This window comes from Nuphar pumila, chromosome 7 (genome assembly GCF_984573655.1).
Source record: "Nuphar pumila chromosome 7, dmNupPumi1.hap1.1, whole genome shotgun sequence".
Taxonomy (NCBI): Eukaryota; Viridiplantae; Streptophyta; class Magnoliopsida; order Nymphaeales; family Nymphaeaceae; genus Nuphar; species Nuphar pumila.
In genome coordinates, this window is record NC_143255.1 from 125,009,698 (window position 1) to 125,033,086 (window position 23,389).

Genomic DNA, 23,389 nt, shown 5'->3' on the forward strand with positions numbered 1-23,389 from the left:
AGGAGATGTTAATGCTTTCAAACAAAAGAGGACTTGTTTTGTATACTAGGAATTAAGAAAAAATCAATTAAAAAAATGTGTGGGCTTTTTTTTTATATATACACGGACGGAGAAACCATCCCAGAGGGTTGTAAACCCAAAAGCACCCATCGTCCCGAAAGAGCCACCAGCTTCAGCTTGTGCAAAGGGGATAATGCCCACTGGAATCAAACCTCGAATGCCTGTCTGACAGCTGCGGCCAAAACGGGCGGACTTAAATCAGAAAACTGGATCCACTTTTTGGATAATCTAAGAAAAAACCCATCACCGACTGCAAATTGGCTGGCCTCTGGTTAGTAAAACCCTTGAGGTTCCCCCTTGCCCACAAGGGAGTACACCAGCTTCGACCTTGCAGCAAGGGACGCTGGTGACGTCCTGTCAACTTGGTGGCATTTGCAAGTTGCCCCTACCATACCAACGGGGGCTTGTCTGGCAGGAGCAGTTGTGATGATGTTGCAAGTTTGAACCCCAAATGGTATGGTTGTATAACTGGTAGGGGTCTGCCTAACCCCAGCTTTCTCTTTTAAAAAAAAAATGTTGCCCCTACCAGATGAGTGAGTGAAGCCCTTGTGGGCAAAACTGGAACCAGTTGGATGATCATATTTAACACCAATCTTTTAACCCTGCTCCAAAAAGACTGTAATAAGGGCCTCTATTGGGTTTGTATATCTAATAAGCAATGCTTGGTGCAAGGTAAATATTAATGTGGGGTCTGAAAAAGTAGATGTGTTCATGTGGTATATTTGATAAGAATTGCACCTTGAATATTGTTTTTTTATATCAAAATACAATTTTTTGTGTGTCTAAATATTTTGGTATCATTGTGAGCCATTGTTTTTAAAGCTCTTGAAAAGCCTACTTACACATCACAATTACATAATCTAACACTTATTTTTCATAAAACAATATAGATCACGTGTGTGGAACCCACAAAAAATTCAAAACATATAAAGATAAACTTTTTATTTTATATAATGCAATATTGGTATTATATATATATATATATATATATATATATATATATATATATATATATATATATATGATAAAAAGGTAGTTATGCAAGCATGCATTATGCTTGTGCTTGATTGCATTTCGAGTTTATTGCTCATTGAAAGATGATCTTTATAAATCAGAATATACGCAGGTTGACTTTCACTATATTCTGTTCGAGCATGTTGAATTGACCAAATCAAAGAAATTGGTTTCTTTCTCTTTTGGTTGGGGACAAAATCTCTCTCTCTCTCTCTCTCTCTCTTAGGGTGACATTGAATAGCCAATCATCTTCTAGGTCTCTACCATAGTGACAAGTATCGCTAGATTTATGAAAATCTCAGGATAATATCAGAGAGAAATTGCCTGAAAGTTTAAAACGGCAATTTCTCGCAAGATTTTCAAAATATCACAAGATTTATGAAAAAACATAAATACCGTGATTTAAATGTGATATTTACTTTTCAAATTATTTATCGTGAAAAACCGTGTATTTTAAAATAAATTTTATTAATATTTTCTTATAAAAAATATTTTTTTTCTTTTTTAATGAAATTTTTTATTGCCTAGATTTTGCTGAAAATGCAAGATTTATGAAAAATTTTCAATTTCTCTCAAATTTTTGAAAAACAAGATTTTGCCAAAAAAAACGTTTGTCACTATGGTCTCTACAAATAGCCATATGCTACAGCCCCACTAGATTCAGTGGCCATGCGAACATGAAATTTTGTAATAAGTTGGCTCTGTTAACCATATCTCAATCCATAGCTTGGTGATTAAAATTAAAGTTTCTATATTTGCCTCATTTTATTTAATAGGGCATTAATTATAGTCATGTTTCTCTTACCCGAACTTGTCCATTGTATGATATTTCTAGGAATAGATGCAATTTTAGTTCGCAAACTGATTCTCATTAGTATTTTTTTTTATGATGAGGAGCCCTTGCCGGAGCGAGGCAAACCCTGGGTATGGCCCATGACCACCCTGCCTTAGGTAGCCCACCTCTGAAAGCTATGAAGACACCCTAGTCCGGATAGGGTGCAATATGATTGCACAAAAAATTGTGCATCATCAGGTCTTGGGTCTCACACCAGACAGGCCTGTCCCCAAGATAGAGGGTGATAAGGTGCTTAATGCACAAATATTTATGCAATCATATTGCACCTGATCTTTTCACCCCTCACAACCACCCGCTGGCCATCAAGGCGACCCCGTTGGTGGTGTCATAACATGGTGAAATATGTTACTACTTTCTTTCATGCAGAAACTGTGGTTGTATTACCCTGGCAAGAGATCCTTACCCAGTTGGTATGGACTGGACTTTGGGTCTTGATAAAAGTTCAGGTCTGGGCCAGGAAAATTGGACACCTGAACCTGATGAAATCTTGGTCGAGAATGTGAAATTGGATCCTGATCTAAAAGTATCTGAATAATTTATCTTGAAAAATTTCCGATCTTAATTGAAACTCGGGTTGGACCCAAGTATGGTGTGAAATTTCATAAACCATATCCAGCTCCAAATCTTAACCAGACCCACGTGTCTCACCTGGATAATTAATTAAACCCTTTCCTTTATTACCAAACCCCGATCTGGTTGGATCAAGCGTGGATGGAAATTGGATCCTACTCGACCCGCTGACACCCCTAATAACTACCAAGACCCGGTCTACATCCGTAATCACTTTTCTATTGAATGGACAGCTCCTCTGTACACAAAATGACCCTTGTGTGCAAAGACTCTTGCATGGTTGATGGGGTCGCCGGCGTGGGGTCGCCGGATACTTGTGAAGACGTTAAGCTTAAGACACCAGATCAAACCCTTCAGGTGCATGAGTGACCTGGTTCTCAGGGAAGGTTTCATCATTATCAAACAAAAAAAAGGGCCTTCACAAATAGTAAACCCCCGGGTGGCAACATGGCTCAGAAAAGAATACACAAGGTAAGTCACCGGTGTAATCTTCGCGAAAGTTATAAAATTAGATCATTTTTGTGATAACTCTTTATGCTAAGTCAGGCCTCCCTTGCCAGCTGTGCAGGTTTGTGCATCGCACATACGTTTGCGATGACCGTTGTATCTTACAAGGCAAAAAGATAGTTTTTTTTTTGGTAAAATATGTTTTGGATGTTAACAGCAAATCCATCAAAAAGAGGATTAAAGAATTCACTAATCTGCATTATTAGCTTGGGGACTTAAGTACGAATAAATATACGGTTGGAATACGTATAGATGAGTTGGGGGATCGGTTTTTTGGGTGTAGAGAGTGAATGTGAACAGGAGACAACGGTTAACGCGGGAAGTGGGTTTTCTTCCTTTCTTCATAAGAGGGTTGGAATTCGAGGTTTCCAATTCATTTCATTTCTTGTGGGCTTTGAAGACTCTCTCTCTCTCCTCTTGGTTTCCAAACAATAAAGGTGGTCTTATCTCATCTTTCTTCTTCTGCTTGTTCATCATCTTTGGAGTGTTGTTTTGATCGAAGACTTGAGGAAAGGGATCGGTGTCTTCTCGTCGGTGCTTCTGTAATGGCGGTGAGTTTGTGTTGGTGGTTAGGAAAGGTGCTAATTTTTTTTTTTCGATGATTGGAAATTGTGTGGGTTTTTTTATTTTTTTGGGGTTTTTGAAGTTGTTTTTTGGATTTTTTGAGTTGCCTTGGGGATTGTGGTTTGTGGGGAATGGATTTTGATGTTTTGAATTTGGAAAAAGGGGGTTTTGGGTGACGTTTTGTAGGCAAGTTTAGTTAGGAAGATCTGAATTTCGATTGTTTCCTTTTAAATTTGTGGTGGTTTGAGATAAAAATGGTTTTTAACGCCCTTTTGCATTGTGGGTGGTGTTAGTTCATGAGTTTCTCACCGCCGATGATGAGGATGGACCTTTCTGTTGTGGTCTTCTTCTGAATATAATTGTTGGCTGAATTGGGTGTCTGATTCATAATTGGTTGTTATGAAATACAAAAATTTATGGCTTTGAATCATGGATGAAGAATTCAAGAATCATAACTGGCCTGGTGTCAAATATCCAACTTTGGAGATGTTGGTTTAATGTGTTAAAATTGATTGTTTAAAGGGATTTCTTTTGAGGAGATGATGTATGATTTTGTTGTAGTTCACTTTTCATCACCAAAATACCTGAATTCTGAATTTCTAGAGATGATTATGGTGTCTACGGATGAGGCTATTTCTTTTTTCCTTTTGTTTCTCTTGTTGGTCTAGAATTCTTTCCTGACTCATTTGGCATACCACCTTGAACTGCAGCTCCAAATTAGGCCTTTTCTTATCATGTGAGGCGTCACCTTTTTCTTTTTCTCTTTAAAAATTCCGTTCCTTTAAGAGTTGTACCGTGTGATTTATTGAATTATTAAGTGATGAATATGTATGATGATAATCAACTGAAATTGATGGATGTCCAGATTATCATCTTTCAAATAACATAGGGAGTAAATTGGTATATATGGTAGATAATTTTGCAGATCCTTATTCTTTTTGTATCCAGTGCTAGACTTTTAAGGCCGATATGTTCATAGGCAGCTGTTTCACACAGATATGAACAAAAGATTTTGGAATATGGAAATTGTTCTTGGAGTTCCCAACAAAGAAGAGCACAGAGGGATATGGTAGAGGAGTAAAAATCAAGTACCACTGTGACTTGGCCAGTATCTCATGAGAATCTCAGAGGTGAAAACTAGGAATTGTAAGGTTGTGGTGCTGGATATCAACTCCCTTTGCAGTACATTTTTAGTGGTTGAGATGTCTCATTTTGCAGTGGTGGTTGATATAGTCATGGATGCTCTGGTGTTTTCTTCTCTCAGGTTCAACCTTAGATTCGTTGGTTATTAGCCATTCTCTAGGTTCCCTTCCTATGGTGGAGTAGGCTTATGAAATGGTGAATCGGATGTTGTGCTTAGTCCATCATGTTAGACCCAGCTAGACCCTTCCTTTCAAGAAGTGTTGCTTTGTTCTATTACTGGAAGTTATCTCAATACCCTTTCTCTTTTCTTGTTTCTCTTGAATTTTAGGAATTTGAATGTGTTGACACCTATAACTTGATTACAAACACCATAGATTTGCAGTTGGTAACTTGATCTCACATATCTTGATTTTTCCTTCATTTCTCATTGTTGCGCCTCTAGAAATTTTCATCTTTAATTCATGGTCTTGAAGGTATGCCAATTGTCTGCCTCATGAATACTTTCTGAAAGATGCAAGCGTGCTTCTCTACCTTGCTCTGCATGACAGAATGCCTGAGTCCAATGTTTTCCAGTGGCTTGATTGTGTTTATGCCATCAGATGAAAATGGCGGGTGTCATTCATCAGTTTATACACTTCAATCACAATGGTTAAATGTTTTTCACATTGGCAGAACGTCCCCAAGTTCGGCAACTGGGAGAATGGAGTACCTTACACTGCACATTTTGAGAAAGCTCGGAGAGGCAGGCCAGGAAAAATGATAAATCCAAATGATTCTCGTGAAAATCCCAGTGCATTTCCGGGGCCTCCTCCAGCAGCACTTGCTCCTAATCATGATCTTCCAAATGACCCTCATGCAAATCATGGTGGGTTTCAAGGAACTCCTCCAGCAACTCATGTTCCTAAGCATGAACGTGCTCGAGGTAGGGAAGAAAGCGAACTCAGAAGGCAAACAGATGCTCCTGCACAACGTAATGCTGGTGGCAGGAAGATCCCACAGTCACCTCCTCATCCTATGTTCGCTGTCCATGGTGGACCAGATTCTGGTGATTCGGCGAAGCGAGCACAGAGAGAGAATGGCGGGTCTGAGTGGAGCGCTGGGCATGCACCGCCTCAACCACATTATCAAGAAAGAGTGACCATTAGAGATGGTGCTTCATCACTTCCATCGGAGAGGAGGGACCCTCCTGGAGGGGCGCAACGCTTTGCACCTTTAACACCAGAACGCCCTAAAACTAGACCTGCTCTTCGAGATGATGCCAATGTAAGAATCTGCATAACCATGGTGGCTGTTCTTAATAATCTTGATGTAATAGAAGGGTGATGTGTTTTCTTTGGTGGAATTTGAATTGTCCTTAGCCGGGTAAGGGTGCAGCCATCCCGAAATTTGGCGCTTGGGATGCAAATCCGGCTTGCGCTGATGGATATACTGTCGTCTTTAACCAAGCGAGGAAGGAAAGGCAGCTTGGACCGGTAGCGCCTCCTGTGATCAGAACAGAGGAACCAGCTGCATATGTTCATGAAGAGAAAGTTGCTAGATCTTCTGTACGTTCGGCATCTATACCTCTTTTCTTTATTCATTGTTTGTACTGCCAATTTTTTGCTTAACAAGTTTTTGATGTGCAGCCATGGTGGTGGCCAGCCTGCCTTGGCAAGTGGTAATCCGATTGCAGTAGACAAGGGTGTGGTGTGGTGTGGAGACTGTAAATAGCTTCCGAAGGCCATTTGTATTGATGATTGCTGAGCACTTGATTCTTTCTTCATCTTGTGTAGTTGTGTGCCATTTATATTCCATTTACGTTGAGGATTGCTGAGAAGTTGATTCTCTCTACTTGTGTGACATTTATATTGAAGATTGCTAAGAAGTTAATTCTTTCTCTATTTTTTGTGTGGTTTAGGATAATGCTGTCGCCATCTTTAAAAGTTTCTTTCATTGTTACCAACATAATGAACTTTCTAGTATATATTATAGGAAAATAATAACCTCCCCAATGGAAAACCCTCTTAAACCTTCTCAATAGACGTTATATTAGATTTTTGTTGTTTTTTTCAAAATTTTGACTGTTTAGTTGTGATCTACATGTTTGTTTTTTTATAGAAATCAGTTCTTGGAGCATTTGATTCCGATGCATGGATAGGTTTTTATACGTTTCAAAATGGTGTGCAATTTTCATAAAATTTTGAGCCTCCAAATGCCATTTTTTTATTCAAAATTCATGATCCAAGTGTCTATTTGCATTAAATCAATCATAATTTTGAAAAAAACACAAAAATTTCCATTGGAGAGGTTTGGGAGGGTTTTCATTCCTCTCTCTCTCTCTCACACACACACATATATATATATATATATATATATATATATAGAGAGAGAGAGAGAGAGAGAGAGAGAGAGAGAGTAATGGGTAGGTGCTAAATGGTTTTTTCTACTCTTCTAGTGTTTTTTTGGCAGTTCCAATTTATGAGGAATCCACACTTGAATCGTGTTTTCAATGAAAAAAATGAAATTTGGAGCCTCAAAAATTTACAAAGATTTTGGATCATTGATTTTTTGAACGTTATAAAAAAACCCACCCTTGTGTCGGAATTGAACACTTCAAGAACTGATCCCTATAAAATCAAATACATAGATCACATCTATATTGACAGAATTTAAAAATTAAACAAAAAAAAGCCTGAAAAACTCATTTAGCACATACCCATTACTCTCTCTCTATATATATTGTCTATTAATGAAGGTACACAACTAATGAGTTAGAAATCACTTTTTTCTACAATTTTTTTTAATTTTTTGCAAATCAAATGTTATGGATGTGATCTATATGGTTTGTTTAGTAGAAAACTTGTTTTGAATCATGTGATTATGACAAGTAAATAGGTTTTAAAAGGGATCTAAAAATCAATGGTCCACAATGTGTCAAAATCTCATAACTCAAAGATCACATTTTTACATAAAAAAAACAAGGTCTAAGGCTTGATCCTTAGCAAACAAACCATGTTGAACACATTTGTGTGTTTAGATTGACTCGATACAACTTGCACCTATGATTTCTAGCTCATTAATTTGGTACCTTCATTAGTACCCAATATTTACCCTATATATATATGTGTATATATCAGGCCACTAGAATATGTGAACTAGGCATTTCTGATACTTTGCAAATCTGACTTTGCAGATGTGTTGGGCATGATCCATTTGCTCAGGGTCAAATGTTGGATCATGTTTTTTCTACAAAAAAAAATATGATTTTTGGATACTTGAATATTTAGAAAAAGTGCTTGCATGTCACAGAATGCAAATTGGTACAACTGGTTAAAAAAGCTGGCTTTCAACTTGGATGCCTAGGGTTCAAACTGTGTGTTTGAATAATTTAACAGCGCTACCATCCTAGGCCAATATGTCTCTTCTTTTTCTTGTACACAGAAGCCACGGGAGATGCTTAAGGTCGCCACTCTGTTAGGTGACCTTGTGGCTCAACTGCCCATCAGGTCACCAACAGTTGCGAGGACATACAGCAAGTGAGGGGCTTCCTCTCTTGCAAGCTTTTTGACCTCAAATAAAATGGAAAATATTCGTGAAAAAATAAGATGATTATCTCAAACAATTGGAGCTGAAAAGATCATGAGACTAAACTATCTAAGCTTTCTCAAAGGCAAAGCTTCACCAAACAACTTCCCCAGTTCTGTTGCTTCCATTTTCAGCCCTTTCAGGATCTCCATCTCCTCCTCACTAAGCTCCTTAAGGAAAATCTCTTCATCCTGTCTCAGTTCCTTGAAACCCTCTGCCAGCCTTTCGAGCAGGGTCATCTCAGTCCTCCCCACCTTCTCAACCTCCCCTTCTAGCTCTTCAACCTCTCTTATGATGGTTCTCTCTCCCTCCTCTACCTTCTTCTCCAGCCTCTCCACAAGGGGTGGTTCAGGGCCGCATGTGTTGTCTGTCCTTGTGAACTTTTTGAAGTCTAAGCCGGCTCCGCTGGCCGCCTTTTCTAGCTCAGGCACAATGCTGTCTGGTAAAACTTTACTTCTTGTATACACCACAGCACCTCCATATCCATCCCATGCATCATTTCTACCTCTGTAGTACACAAATACGTAGTCATCTGGCTTGTTTTCTACCTTAGATGACAAAATGTACCTGCAAAGCAATTCAAGATTAACCAATAGATTTGTGGAAAAGGTGGAGCCTGTGAACAAGAAAGACTTCTAATAATCCTGAATATTGACAGCAAATTACCAGTCATCTTCATAGTGAAGGAATTCGTTGTTGTGATTGTAAAGGATTCCAGGCTGCATCGGGTCTTGAACAAATATTTGCATGGCTGATCGGGTGAAGAAGCCACCATCTGGGGTTAGTATCCGCCATGTCAAATTTCCGATGAGTTTCTCTGACTCGGAATGGAACTCATGAAGTTGACAATCAAAAGTGTCGAAGGTAGGATTCAGTCCACTGCTTATGTACCACTTCCCGCTAAAATCAGCAATGTTGAAGTTCCTAACCAGTGCAGAGGCATCTGGGACAGGGAACTCCCCAACATCAGACTTCTGGGGCACACATTTCTTGCGTGAGACTGCACACTCATTGAACTGATCTACAACACTATTCGCAAACAGATCCCCACACTTAATCTGCAAGCATCAGCTACAGAAAGAAACTTATTAACTGCAGAACACTACAAATAACCTTGTTGGTAAACAAAAGGCAAACACTCAAAAACCTTTTTTTTCTGATAATCCAAGGGAAACCCCCACCCCCCACATCGCCCACCGCACATTGGCTGGCCTCCGTTTGGTAAAACCCTTGAGGTCCCCCTGCCCATTGGGGACTACACCCAACTTCAACCATTCGGCAAGAAATGCCACCCGCGGGTTTCTAACTTGTGACATCCCGTCAACTTGGTGACATTCACAAGTCGCCCCTACCAGATGAGTGAAGCCCTTGTGGGCACAAGCACTCACTCAAAAACTTGGGAAACTAGATTCTCTTAGGTACTCTTCCCAGCAGCATCTAAAACCCAAGTTTCCCCAAAATACGGGTGAGATCCATAGCAGGTCCTATTTGTAACATTAGTTATCCCATGCGACGGGAGAAATAATAATTTTCCAACCTGACATTCTGTCTCATCAGGTCGATTGTTGCATGTTTGGAGGCAAGCAATATTTGCTGCACAAGCTGGATTACCAATGCATTTAGCCAATTCCAACCTGCAACAGGAAACCAAAGTTCATGAATCTGGCTAAATCTCTTTTCACGATTCACTGACAGCATTCTTCAGCTTTTAGGCAAGACATACTTCTAACTCCATTTACAATATCAAATTAACATATCTGGTTGCAGCATGACTTGCACACCCAGCAGACAGGAAGAGGCCATGGCCTGCAAGAACTAAACAAACTTCCTAATTTCCTATATAACCTCATACCATGGCCAGTCTGAATGATTCTGTAAAATGAATTGAACGTTTTGAATCATTTTTCGGGTTTTTATGCTATTTACGAGTATTTTTTTCTTCCAGAATGCTGCACACCTAGGTCACCTCAAAATACTTTATCATTTTGTTCTTATTGTAAGTCGTATCAGAAAACACTATCATCTGCATTACACGAGAATTTTGCAACCGTAACAAACTCCTACAGTATCTTGGATAATCAAGCAATTAATTTGGAGAAACATCGTGAGTAAAAGAAAGTTTTTCTGATTATTTCCATAAAAGAACACTAAAGAGACAAGCAGTAAAGAAGAAATGCATACCTGCACTCCTTCAACAGGCAAGCACATGTCTTAAGTGCATCAACTGCTTCAGCTGATGGGATCCATAAGAGAGAAAATGCCAGAAATCCAGCTGCTGCCATGAGGCGCAGATGTGTCCACTCCTTCAGACAATCTAATAGAAATTTTACTGGATACTGTTTCCCCTGTGCCCGTGAAATATCAAAACATGAAACACTATCAGCTTCTTTGCTGGCAAAATAATTAATACTTGAATAACTTGTGACACATTTGCTTCCACACTTTCCAGCTTGTACTTACCTCAGAATTACTCATGCTCACATTAGCATTTTTAGCCACATGGGTCCACATCACTCTATTTGGAAGCAATGCTTTCTTACAAGCTTTATATGAATTAGACCACAGGATCATCCTAGGATCCCTATGCCAGGGCTCCAGCTTCACCTTCACAAAACATGAAACACTATCAGCTTCTTTGCTGGCAAAATAATTAATACTTGAATAACTTGTGACACATTGCTTCCACACTTTCCAGCTTGTACTTACCTCAGAATTACTCATGCCCACATTAGCATTTCTAGCCACATGGATCCGCATCACTCTATTTGGAAGCAATGCTTTCTTACAAGCTTTATATGAATTAGACCACAGGATTATCCTAGGATCCCTATGCCAGGGCTCCAGCTTCACCTTCACAAACTTATGCTGATAATGTGCCATTCTAAGATTTCTACCACTTACTCTGGGTATTGACTCAAAAACTACACGAACACCTTCCTTATGGGAGAAATAAGTTGGATATGCCAATGATCCCATTTTACAGCGGGTCGATTTCGAATTGAAACCTGTATTCAACCCAAGAGGGTTAGTTTGATTTAGTATTCAACATCACATTTGGTGCAATATTCAAAGAGTCCACCCCCAACATAAAATGTCAAAACAATTTCAAAAGAACACTTGCTCAAGCTGAATTACAAAAGTGAAATATCATCTAGGATAAACAACTAAGCATGCAGAACGATCAGTGAATTTGCCAGCTTACTGTGTGTAACTGTTACTGCAGATCAGGTTCTAAACACAATAATTATTATAGCTTATTTAGGTGTATTTCATTTTACTTATTGCCAGAATTTCAAAAATCCATCTTGCTCCACGAAAAGCAGCAACTTCATCATGGGTTAACAGCTCATGTAAAGCTCATATAATGCTTTTAACCTTTTATTATGCCTTTACCGTTTGCCCTTCTCATGGAAATTTCCTTGAATGGAATAGGAAACCACTTCAGCACAATTCTTTCAATCGGCTCACCTCCCATATCAACTGCAATTGTGTACACATCTAGCTATTTAAAGACATTGACGTTTACCATGATGTTTCTCTATCAAACCTAGCCTTCTGATTTGGCAAAATCAATTCAATCAAAGAACCTCATGAGAAAAATCTAAGACCCCAAACCATTTCTCAAAAAATTGTCTTCAGCCATATTCTACACAAAAACACACGTACTGCTCCAAGTTTCAAAAATCTAATGTTCCCTAGAGCCACTCTTTCTCATCTGAGGGGTTTCAGACTTGAATCCCACTATATAATGTCTTCCTGGCCTCCTGAAAACACATATTGGCATTGTGGCCTCAAAACTTCAACGTACCAGATTTTTCCCAAAGTTAAAATTTAAATCAAGCTACATAACAGCTTCGTAGATTATTATTGAAGACAGTGAAGAGTTGGCCAGATCCACCGAGAGAAAAGGAGTCTGTTACTTCAATAACTGAAGCTAACTGCAAGCTATAAGGAGAAGTGCTTTTCAAGGGCATGTTCTTGCTGTTTGATTTTCATTGTAGTTACCGGATTCTCTGCTTTAGAATATGATACCTGATTTTGATGTTTAGACAAGTTTTCAAGGAACTAAAAAAAATGGTGATAATGCACCAACATTTCACAATTAAAATTTAAAAGAATAAACAAGCCTGCACTGAAACAACTAGATTGAAAGCATGTTTCCTACTAATAGCCCATGGAGAACACATCTCCACGGTTCAATTGAATAAATAACAGCTGCAACCTTCACCCCCACTGAAAAGAATAGCATTCTCAACAGTGTCAAAGATATATACTTTTAATCTCAAATTCAAATCAATATTATTGGATTTTCACCATTGAAAACCATATATAGGGAAGGGGGACTATCCAACCAAAGGAAGGTCCAAAATCTACAACCGATGATAATCAATGGCGTTCCTTATCTAACAATCAGGTTTTTCATTTTTCGGAATTTACATAATGGATTTTTATCATTCATTTGCTGAGCGACATGTTTTGGATGAATTTTCGATGTTTAGATGCATTTTTTAAATAGTTAAAAATAAATGACCCACAATACTTTGTATTGTAAAATTTTAAATGCATTGTGAGCCATCAATTTTACATGTTTCGAAAAACATGCCTATATGTCGTAAAGTCTTCGTATAAAGCATATTTCTTACTACATAAATTATAAAGAACAAATATATGAGGTCTGATTGATGAGATGATCAAGCATTGGAATAGGAGAGTCGTTGGTTATAGATTTTGGACATTCCTTTGGTTGGATGGTCCCCCTTCCCCGAATATATATATATATATATATATATATATATATATATATATATATATATATATATATATATATATATATATAGAGAGAGAGAGAGAGAGAGAGAGAGAGAGAGAGAGAGAGTAATGGGTCAGTGCTAAACTCATTTGGTGCCAAACCACATGCTAAATGGGTTTTTCAGCTTCTTCAGTGCTTTTTATGCGGTTCCGGCCCTATAAATGTGTTGGGCATGGTCGATTCACTAGGAATCCACACCTGGATCGTGTGTTTTCGATGAAAACAATGATGTTTGGAGCCTAAAAAATTTACAAAGATTTTGGACCGTTGATTTTTTGAACTTTATAAAAACCCACCCATGTGTTGGAATCAAATGCTTCAAGCGCTGATCCCTATAAAATCAAGTACATAGATCACATATGTATGGTCAGAATTTAAAAATAAAATGAAAAAAACCAAAAAAACCTATTTAACACGCAGTTTAGCATCAAATGGGTTTAGCACCGACCCATTACTCTCTCTCTCTCTCTCTCTCTATATATATATATATATATATATATATATATATATGAGAACTGAACATATTAGGCCCCATTTCTCGTTCTGCCCCATTCTGCCCTATAGGTTTTAAGTGTTTTATGATAGATATGAACGGTTAGATGTGTTTAGCATGATCGATTTAGTGGGAGTCGAACCTTGGATCATGTTTTTTGACGAAAAAAACATGATTTTATGAGCCGAGAAAAGCTAGTACCTTCATAGCCATTGATTTTGGATCACTGGAAAAAACTGTATACAGGTCAGATTTCGGCGATCCAAAAGCTGGTTAAACAAAATCTATAGACCACATTAACGGTGTTAGACGTGAGAAAAAAATACTTAAAACTATGATTTTTGAAGGGGCCTAACAAGACCTAACGAAAAGGGAGGCCTAAGGAACGGATTACTCTCTCTCTCTCTCTCTCTCTCTCTCTCTCTATATATATATATATATATATATATATATATATATATATATATATATATATATATATATATATATAGTCAGAATATGAGAACCACTGTGTGAACTGTGTTTTTCATGGATTTTTTATTCTTTTCTCTTGAATCTAACTGTACGAATGTGATCTACATGTTTGATTTTATAAGGATCAGCTCTTGAATCATCCGATTATGATGCATAAACAAGAAATTTTAAGGCTTTAAAATCAATTGCTCAATCTTCATAAATATTCAAGCATCCAAAAATCATATTTTTCATAAAAATACACGATCCAACAGCTGATTCCTAGCAATTTCACCAAACCGAACACATCTACATAGTAGAATTTCCAAAAAAGGTGTTGGAAATGCTTGAAAATTCCTAGTTCACACGGTAGTTCTCATATCCTAGTGACTCATTAACCAATTGAAACTATAATCATCCTCAAGATTTGAAACATATACATGGCAACTACCTTTAAAAAAAGAAAATCTAAGATTCCATCATTGGTATCCTCAAATAGGGCCATAAACATTATATTGTAGTCTTCGTTTATGTTACCGCAATATCCCAATAAAAACTTAAACCTAAGTAACGACCATAATAAAAACACTTATACTCTCTATTGATACCAATGAGCTACATTATTGGTACAATCACTGCAGAATATTTCTAGAGACATTTAGATCATCCATGGCTATGCAAATTATATCAACAAAACGAACTATACAAAATCAAGAATGACAAGATATTAAAACAAAACCAAAACACAAATGAATAACCGAAATCGCTTCTGTCGAAACCCAAGGAATTCCTAATCTAAATCTCTATAAAAAGAAAATGCCCACAATCCCCAAGGATTCACTAGAAGTTCAAATTCCCCATACAATTTCCCTCTAATTCATCAAAAATTAAACGAATTCCTTGCGATGATTGTTGCAGAGAACCCTAGCGGTTTTTTACATAGATTTAAGCTAGCAAATTCACGAAAATTGCAAATTAAACATCAAGAAATACGGAAAAAACGGATGGGAAATAATAAGAGCTAGTCGATTCGCACTGCATATGAAATAGAGAAAATTTATATAAAACGAAAAGCAATTTGGGGCAGCGGAGGAGGAGGCTAACCTCAGGGAGAGAGAGAAAGAGAGAGGATGGCTGGGTCTGGGAATTGGCAGAGTAAGGCTGAAATCCGATAAGAGGAGGCATCGTGTGGAGGGAACGCCGTTGACGTCTCTCTCTCTCTCTTGCCACACGTGTGCATGTGGGTAGGGGCTTGGGTTTGTAATCGGTTCGGACCTCAAGTCCAGTAGGACCTCATGAGACTGGATCTAGGGATGCCAATGAAAGGGGTTTTATTCGATATCCGATACAAAACTGATTTCATTTAGTAGGATTTGGTAAGTCAGAATTATATCCTATTATAATAGGTTGCAGATATACTTTTGATTTTTTGCTACCAAATTTGACTGATGTCTACATTTAATGGATATCTGAATCTGATTACACGTACCAAAGCATATATGGTATTATCTTTTCATCATCCGAATCTGCCAATCTATTTAGCCAACATTTAGCTAATCCGGCATCGTATTGGCCACATCTGACCTGAATCCTAACTGTTTACATTCTTAATTAGATTTCTTATGATTCAATTTTTATTTCAAAATAATTAAATTTCTTTTTTAATGTAGATTTGGTTGAAGGGGTGAGTCAAAGGGTCGGGTTTGGTTCAGACCCAGGTGAAACCAGATTTTTGGGTATGGAGTCTGGTTTCACCTGGGTCTGAACCAAACCCTACCCGTTGACACTCAGGAACAAGGACGCATGGTACACTCCTTAAAAAAAAATCAAGGTTCCTCTTTCTTCTTCTTCTTTTCTCCCTCCTCTTTAATTAAGGTTTTGAATAAAAAATATTTTATTAGGTTTTTAAATCAAAATTTTAAATTATTTTTTGTATTTAGTTTGATTAGGGTTTTTCTTTTATTTGATTAAAGCTTTTTTTGTTTTTTTACTAAAGCTTTGAATTAAATATCTTTAATTAGGGCTTCTAATATTTAACTTGATTGGGGCTTTCCTTTTATTTAATTACATTTTTTTCATTGATTTTTATATTAGGGTTTTGAATCAAATATCTTTAATTAGGGCTATTGATATTTAATTTGATTAGATTTTTTTTCTTTGATTTTCTTTCATGCTTTGAAATAATTTTTTTTAATTAAGACTATTTATATTTAATTTAATTAAAGATTTTCTTGTATTTGATTAAGGTTTTTTATTTTTTTACTAGGGTTTGAATTAAGGCATTTTATATTTAATTTTATGATTTCTTTGATTTTATGGTTTGTTTTCTAGTAGTTTATGATTTTTTGGTTTATGCCACTTAGGGTGTTTAGTCTTGCAAGGTGGCCCTCATTGATTCATAAGAGATTCTACTTACCCCAGTCCCAACATTTTTCACTACTAGGGTACATTTGGTTTGATCACATGTGATTCATTTCTTAATACATTTTAAAAAGTGAAATCAATATAACTTTTTAAATGTAAAAAGTGACATTCACTAAACTATTTATTACAAGAAAGAACTCTAAGAAATATAGAGTATAAATAAATTGAGTATAAATATAACAATAACGTAAAACAGAACTTAAATATAAATATTATTTAATAAATAAGAGACCCAAACGCGGCCGTTGATATTTTGAAAACATCGCGTTTTCTTCAAAATATCGCCAACGTTTGTTCCATAGTCTCACTCTGTGCGTGTGTTTGTCTCTATGAGAGTCGCCCCTCTGGGGATTCTTCAGAGGTAAGAACTCAATTCAAATTCGGATTCAGAGTTCTTGTTCTTTTTCTTGTTGCTGTTTGTGATGATTATTGCGGATTTCTCCTTAGTTGGCTCTTCATCTCGACGAAAGATTAGGGTTTGCCTTCCCCTCTCGTTCTTTTCTTTCTGTATTGGGATTTTTGGGTTTCAGCATCGATTCTTTTATTAGAAGTTCTCCGTCTTTCTGTTAACTTCTTGTTTGATCGAAAAATGAGTGGAAAAAGTTTATGAAAGTTTATTTATGACGGATTCCGAACTATTTAGGGTTTTCACTCCTTAATTTTTCATCGTGATCAAAGGGGTTTTCATATTTTAGACTCCACGAATGTTGGTACGTATCGAACTGTTTTATTTCTTATTGATTTTGGTTGGAACATAGTCTTGATTACCAGCAATGGAGGAGGTTTTCTTGTGTCCTATTGCACGTGTGGACCGTGTAATTGATAGTTGTTTTGTGGAATCGAATATTTTGTCCTGTGTTTTTATCCATCATTATAGGGGAAAAGGAGAAGGTAATCTTGAGTGCCTGAGACTGCCCCTTGTTATTTCTTGCATGTAAATATGGATTCCTGTATCTCGTGTCATTGACAAGAGCACAGATATTCATTCATAGAAATTGGCTTCCATTTCGACGCGAAATATGTTGCTTCTTGTAATTCAATGCATGGTTTTACATTTTGGTGCTCTCGAATTGATAGTTGAACCGTGTGTCTGTGTATTACGAGAAATGAGGAAAGGTCATTGCTAACTGGTACCTTAATCTTTTAATTCCACCGAATCGAGAGGCATTGTATAGATTAGCATAGAACTCTGTAGAATTCCCAGATGTTTGACTTGTACTATCTATACTTTGCAAGAAAGGAGGAAAGCAAGTTTCGTAGGATTGAGACTCTAGGCTTCTGTGATTCACAATTGACTCTGAGCATTTTTTAACTCCATGGAAATAGATTTTAATCACACAAACAGACAAATAGTTTGTTAAGAATGACCAGGACATGAGCCTTAGCTAATTCTGAGTGCCTTTCTTTTTTGAGAGAGGATAAATTTTTATAATTTGTTGGTTGTAACTTTCAACTTTTAGCTTGCTAGTGGAGAGAGTTACAAGGCATGAAACAGTTCTTGGCTTAGGATCCTGGATAGGAATATGAGTGGGTTCCGAAGGCACACTAGGGGGTCTACCCAGAATGCACAGGACAGGAAGGTCGTGTTGGATGTCGACCTCAATCAGCCTGCCTTGGTTGAAAACAGAGTTGAAGGGACAGCCTCAGTGGTGGTTGGACGGGCATTACCACCGACGAGTTACACAAGGCAAGTTGCTCCAATTGATGTTGAGGCGATTGAAGACGATGTGGTTATCTCCTCCCCTAGGAGCTTCGCTGAAGTAAGTATGGTGGACTATGACTTCATTAATTTTCTTTTTCTTTTCACATAGACTATGTATTTTAACTTGGTTAAACCAACATAATTTGATCATTTTAACTTGGTGAAGGCAAATTGATTTTCAGAGGGGGTGGCTCTACTTTTACAATTGGAGATGTCACAATAAGGATCATTTCTGTTTTTTCAGTTTTTGTTGATTTTGGACCTTTGAGTAACCAAGATGGTTCTTCTTAATCTCTGAAATTATGGTTCTGCCTGTTTTTATGCGGTATATGTGTCGTAGTATCAGCATAATTCTTGATAATAATTCTTTTGAGTTTTACTTTCTGACCTGTGTTGAAATGATTTCCAGGGCATTTTTTGAAAATTACGCTTATAGGGCACTTGCTAAATGGGCGTAGAGATGCCTAAAATTGGTCCAATGTGCAAGTGACTTTTTTTGGTGAAACTGTTTTCATTTGAAAGGACTGTTAGTTTCACATAAGCACGCCGGCACATGTATCTGCTTTCTTATGTAGAAGCACTCACTTAATGGGCACATCTGATGCTTAAAGGATGGGCCAACATGCAAACAACTTGTTCTATGGATGGAATAATGGTTGACTTGGACTAAGATCAATCTATTCTCATTTGAAAGGACTATCAGTTCTTACATATGTACAATCTCATTCTCTTTCTCTGTAACTTACTAAGGTTTCATGTGGGTCTATTCAGCTTTTCTTTTTTTATTTGTGGTAGGCCAGGAATTTGTCCAGAGGCAGTCGTGGTACAACAGTCGTGCTTGATGAAGATCCAGATGTTCATCCAAGTTGTTCAGGTATAATTTTGAAATTTGGTTAGTAAAGCATATTCAAATCACCACCATTTGCCATCAATAACCACAGAAATGAGCCACATAAATTCCTTGGATCACCTTTAATCAGATTGATCTGTACAAAAGAATGACCCTATTTGATCAAGAGATCAAAGGGCTTAATAAGTGCCACACGTGAATACCTAAATCTAAAATTGTTGCCTGCACTGGGAATAGGATTGGAATTGGATGATTGAAAATGAAATATCTATACCCAGAATGATCAAGAAAATAATCCAAATACTTAGCGTCGGATGAATCATGAAAAACTTGAAATTCAAGATCTGTAGCTTAAAGAAATGAAAAAACCAACCATAAACAGCACTATGCCCAGTCCAGTAAATCTAGTACATGTTTTTCTATAATTTGCACAAGAACCATTGAACTAGGCAAATTAACTATGAGTGAAAAAAAATTACCTCAAATTTACATTTAGGAGGATGACAAATTCAGAATAATATTCAACAAATTTTAGATGGTTTTGCTGATGTCAGCAGTTCATACAACTTGATATGTGTGAGCAGAAGCAGAGGGAGAAAGAGAAAAGGAAAAAAAAATGGTGGAGCAGATGTAAATTCTAAATAAATGAATAATTTGGATAGACATGCAAAGCCTGGGTTCAAAATTAATAATGCTCCGATACCATGTTCAAGTTAGAATAGAAAAGGGAAAGTGGTTACAAATTGAGCAAAATTCTTTCAATGATTTAGGTACTTATAGTAAGAGTCAGATAGGCATAAATGCATAAAGTAAAACTCAATACAGTAAAACAGCAATATCCCTACTTCTTAGAAGTGTCCACATCCAAAATCAGTTTTATGTCAAGGCACCTTGTCTCTAATATAGAGTCCTCAATATGCTTGATCAATTGAGGCCTCATCTAGGTGCTATCCTATGTCACAGGGATTCGGCTAGCAGGGTGCCGCACCCGCGGCCGCGTCGACGCGACGCGGGTGCGGCCAACCCGACCCTGGGTGCGGTCAACGCACCCAGGGTCATTTTGGTCCAATTTTTTGGACTTAAAAAAATTTGCCAAGAATTTTTTTTTTAATATATGTCACAGGGATTCTCCAACTAGGTGCCGCACCCGCACCCGATGGGGTGCAGTCAACGCACCCAGGGTCATTTATGTCCAACTTTTGGACTTTATATATATATTCGTTTTGCCGCACCCCCGCACCCGGGTTTTTTGAAAGTGCTGCATCCCCGCATCCTCACCCTCACCCTCACCCTCACCCATGTGACATAGGTGCTATCCTTTGTTGTTCTGTGTATGCATATGCTGTTAAGATTGAGCTGGCAATGATGCCTCTTCATAGTCATGTATGGGAATCTATTGAGTTTTAGTTTGTAAAGAATTCAGTGCATTGTCATCTTTGTGCACCAAGAAGTTGTTGAAATACACTTCTTTTTTATTGGCTCAGATAAAAGTATGAAAATTTTCTCAAGAATATGGGCACATTGTTCTATGTTGGTATGACTTTTTACAAGATCGATATCATTTGTTTCTTTGTGAGGCAGTGGGAAATAGGCCTGCTAGAAGAAACATAGACCACAGTCGGAAAAGGACTTCCACCAGCCAGGTAGTTAACAATTGTGATGATGAGAATGATGGTGGTCTTACCAGCAAGGCTAAGGTATGATTTTGCATTCTGCCTATTTCACAGTTTCGCTTTCATGTGCTTTCTGCAACAGTTTAGCATGTCATAGCATGGGCTCTATCTCTTGGATGCTTGAATCCTTGAGTATAGAGGTTTGGTTATTTGTATGTTCACTTATAATCTTCTCGATTTCTTTAGCTATTGATGTCTCCCTTAATCGTTGCATAAAAAGCCTGTTCCACATCTTTGATATAGTTTTGTAACTCTGTAGCAGAAAAAGCTTCTGCAATTATTTAAGGCATGTTCTCTATCATATTCTCATTTGGGTGTTCCCTCATTTGTAGAGGAGGAACTTGGTAGAACATTCAAATTCTGAACCTGTGGATGCTGCACCAAAGTATGCGACCTTCACATGTGCACTTTGCATGGGCACATTAATCGAGCCGATGTCTACTATCTGCGGCCATATTTTCTGCAAGACTTGCATCAAGACCAGCATCAATGTTCAAAAGAAATGCCCTACCTGCAGGCGGAAATTGACCAACGGTAACATCCACCGTATCTACCTTCCTGATACCAGCATTGGGTGAACATGGCCATGTGGGTTTTTCATTTTACTCTCTTGGATGTCTCATAATTTGTTAAGAAAAAATTCTGAAGTTCTTATCTGTACTATCGTCAACCGGATTTTGCAGAATAAGATTCAACTTGGCACTAAGGTATGTAAATATTCTCAGCAAATTTAAGTCATGTCTGTATTGATACTCTTTTCTTGTGATATGTTAATGCGCTTGAACCATTTAAACCATTGTCATAAATCTATGATTTGGGATTTTGTCAGCAAACTGTCATATGGGCAGTCGGGGTTCGATTCCTGCCGAGGGTACTCAGCCCTGGCATTTTACGCTACCAGGATGGCGACTAAGTCTCCAGTCCCGGTTGCGGATTTTGTCATCAAGGAAAATTCTCGTGATAAATGTAATTCTTTTCGGTGAAAAAATCTTGCAAAATATAAACATATATAAAATTTTAAAAATCATGGAAATGTATAAGATATAAATAAAAGAGTTTTTGGCAAATCAGTCCCCATCTTACGGCCAATTTGCAAAAACGTCCCTGCCTTATCCCGTATTGCAAAATTGTCTTTTACCTTGTTTAGGCCATGTTTTGGAACTAGTGTTGGAGGGATTTGCAATCCGGGGAATAAAAAAAACTGGACTTTAAGGGAAATGGATTTCAAATGAGTTGTGGATTCCCAATATTGTTTGGAGTCATAAGTAACTCAATCAAGGATTCAGGCTTTTAACTCTTGAATCCTCACCAGGTAAGTGTAGTTGTAAGTTTTTTTATTGCACCATTATTGTAATCAATAATAAGTTAAAATAGGTGAATATAAAATTTTCTGAGGTAAATGGGGTAAAAATTTTGAACCATCGAAAATTCAGCAACTCACCTTGAAGCTTTATAATTCAAGGAGTTATAAATACCTCCTCTTTTTTAGGAGTTGAAATTTGGAATTTTTAGTATTTAGAATTAACTGATTCTCAACCGACATTTACCCTTTTCTCAGCTTCTCTTTTCCAAACACAGTCTCTGGTGTAAAGAGGTGCTCCAATTGAGAGAGTGTTGAATTAGTGACGTTAAACAGTACTTATGGTTCACTTTGGAAGCATGCAAAATGATCGTTCTGCCCCTGTCAACTAAAAGGAATGTAACTTTTTAATGTTTTGCAAAAGCCTTTTAATGAAGGCAAAATGGTCATTTATGAGTATTTAACAGCTCGTGGGGATGTCCTTTTATCTTGTATCTTGCAAAAGGGAGGCATCGATTTGCAAAGTTGAATGAGGGAAGTAGGGATGGTAGTGGACCTGGAGGAAAATGGGGCCTGTCTTGCCTCATTTGGATCGAGGATGGAGGACATGAAACGGGAATGGAGGTTAAAATCAAAACCCGTGCAGGATGGAGGCAGGGATGAACTTATGCTTTCACCCACCTCATCCCACCCCATCACCGATCCTCGTTAGTAAAAGAACTAAAATACCTTTAGGGATGGCAGTGGACCGAGGATAAACGGGGGAGCCCACCCCAACTGACATGAAACAGGGATGAAAGCAGAGATGGAGGGCAAAATTTTGAGATAGGGCAGGGGTGAAAACCTTGTCCCCCACCTCCCCAAGTCCATTGCCATCTTTAGACGGAAGGTCAATTTTGCAAATCAGCCATAAGGCAGGACCAGTTCATTATAACATGAAAAATAAAGTGGTAGCAGCATCATAAAATTGTGATCTTTAAAGAATAGATGATAGCGCGAAGAAATCACAGATTTCTAAGGTTCTAAGTTTTCTAAAATTTGACGTTTTCAGAATTTGCCAATATTTGTGACCATAATTTGAATGGCATAAACGAATGTCAATGTACAAACGGGGCTCCGCGTGGTTAGTAGGAGCTGTCAGTGCAGACGTTGCGGGTTCAAAACCCAGTGGTACCTTAATGATTACTGGTGGGCCTGGCTAACAAGTAACAACAGCTTGCCCTTAAAAAACAAAAAACTAATGTCAATGTATTTAGGCTCTTCTAGCATTTGGGCTCCTGCTAGAAGATTTAACGGGTTTTAAAATGCAACCAGTTGGAAGAACGATGGTTATAAAATAAGAAATATTCCATTAGTAATGCCCAAAGGGGTGGAAGGCCCATAAAAAGCATTAATCAGTTATTTAC

The 23,389-nt window shown here is 37.7% G+C and overlaps 3 protein-coding genes across 6 annotated transcripts; 2 read left to right on the forward strand and 1 right to left on the reverse strand.

The window, feature by feature from the left end:
* The first annotated feature begins 3,430 nt into the window (after positions 1-3,430).
* Positions 3,431-6,504, forward strand: LOC149833350 (RPM1-interacting protein 4-like). Of its 3 annotated transcripts, none has more exons than XM_090015078.1 (4): positions 3,431-3,558; positions 5,387-5,977; positions 6,073-6,258; positions 6,340-6,504. In XM_090015078.1, the coding sequence occupies exons 1-4, from the start codon at positions 3,553-3,555 to the stop codon at positions 6,373-6,375; spliced, it is 819 nt and encodes a 272-aa protein (XP_089871204.1). In that variant the 5' UTR covers positions 3,431-3,552; the 3' UTR covers positions 6,376-6,504. The 3 variants fall into 3 exon arrangements, with proteins under 3 accessions (XP_089871204.1, XP_089871202.1, XP_089871203.1); XM_090015076.1 differs by having other exon boundaries at positions 3,538-3,585; XM_090015077.1 differs by lacking the exon at positions 3,431-3,558 and having other exon boundaries at positions 5,101-5,977.
* Positions 6,505-8,055: 1,551 nt separating this feature from the next.
* Positions 8,056-15,195, reverse strand: LOC149833351 (violaxanthin de-epoxidase, chloroplastic-like). The gene is made up of 7 exons (XM_090015079.1): positions 15,139-15,195; positions 10,985-11,283; positions 10,739-10,882; positions 10,460-10,623; positions 9,816-9,912; positions 8,945-9,336; positions 8,056-8,845 (listed from the first exon to the last, which is right to left on the reverse strand). Exons 2-7 carry the CDS (start codon positions 11,252-11,254, stop codon positions 8,344-8,346), a joined length of 1,569 nt encoding a protein of 522 aa, XP_089871205.1. The 5' UTR covers positions 11,255-11,283; positions 15,139-15,195; the 3' UTR covers positions 8,056-8,343.
* Positions 15,196-16,141: 946 nt separating this feature from the next.
* Positions 16,142-21,476, forward strand: LOC149833352 (uncharacterized). 2 transcript variants are annotated; one of them, XM_090015061.1, is made up of 5 exons: positions 16,142-16,934; positions 17,919-18,218; positions 18,956-19,034; positions 20,592-20,707; positions 21,016-21,476. In XM_090015061.1, exons 2-5 carry the CDS (start codon positions 17,982-17,984, stop codon positions 21,259-21,261), a joined length of 678 nt encoding a protein of 225 aa, XP_089871187.1. In that variant the 5' UTR covers positions 16,142-16,934; positions 17,919-17,981; the 3' UTR covers positions 21,262-21,476. The 2 variants fall into 2 exon arrangements, with proteins under 2 accessions (XP_089871187.1, XP_089871188.1); XM_090015062.1 differs by having other exon boundaries at positions 16,142-16,819.
* The last annotated feature ends 1,913 nt before the right edge of the window (positions 21,477-23,389 follow it).

Excerpts from the sequence above, each read along its gene's own strand:
- LOC149833350 (XM_090015076.1), top strand. The coding sequence starts at position 3,553 with ATGGCGGTGAGTTTGTGTTGGTGGTTAGGAAAG. Across the intron at positions 3,586-5,386 it reads TGTGTTGGTGGTTAGGAAAG|AACGTCCCCAAGTTCGGCAA; the intron begins GTGCTAATTTTT and ends TCACATTGGCAG. Across the intron at positions 5,978-6,072 it reads CTCTTCGAGATGATGCCAAT|CCGGGTAAGGGTGCAGCCAT; the intron begins GTAAGAATCTGC and ends AATTGTCCTTAG.
- LOC149833351 (XM_090015079.1), bottom strand. The coding sequence starts at position 11,254 with ATGGGATCATTGGCATATCCAACTTATTTCTCCCATAAGGAAGGTGTT. Across the intron at positions 10,883-10,984 it reads TGGGCATGAGTAATTCTGAG|GTGAAGCTGGAGCCCTGGCA; the intron begins GTAAGTACAAGC and ends TGTTTTGTGAAG. Across the intron at positions 9,913-10,459 it reads TGCCTGTTGAAGGAGTGCAG|GTTGGAATTGGCTAAATGCA; the intron begins GTATGCATTTCT and ends TTCCTGTTGCAG.
- LOC149833352 (XM_090015061.1), top strand. The coding sequence starts at position 17,982 with ATGAGTGGGTTCCGAAGGCACACTAGGGGGTCTACCCAGAATGCACAG. Across the intron at positions 19,035-20,591 it reads TGTTCATCCAAGTTGTTCAG|TGGGAAATAGGCCTGCTAGA; the intron begins GTATAATTTTGA and ends TTTGTGAGGCAG. Across the intron at positions 20,708-21,015 it reads GTCTTACCAGCAAGGCTAAG|AGGAGGAACTTGGTAGAACA; the intron begins GTATGATTTTGC and ends CCTCATTTGTAG.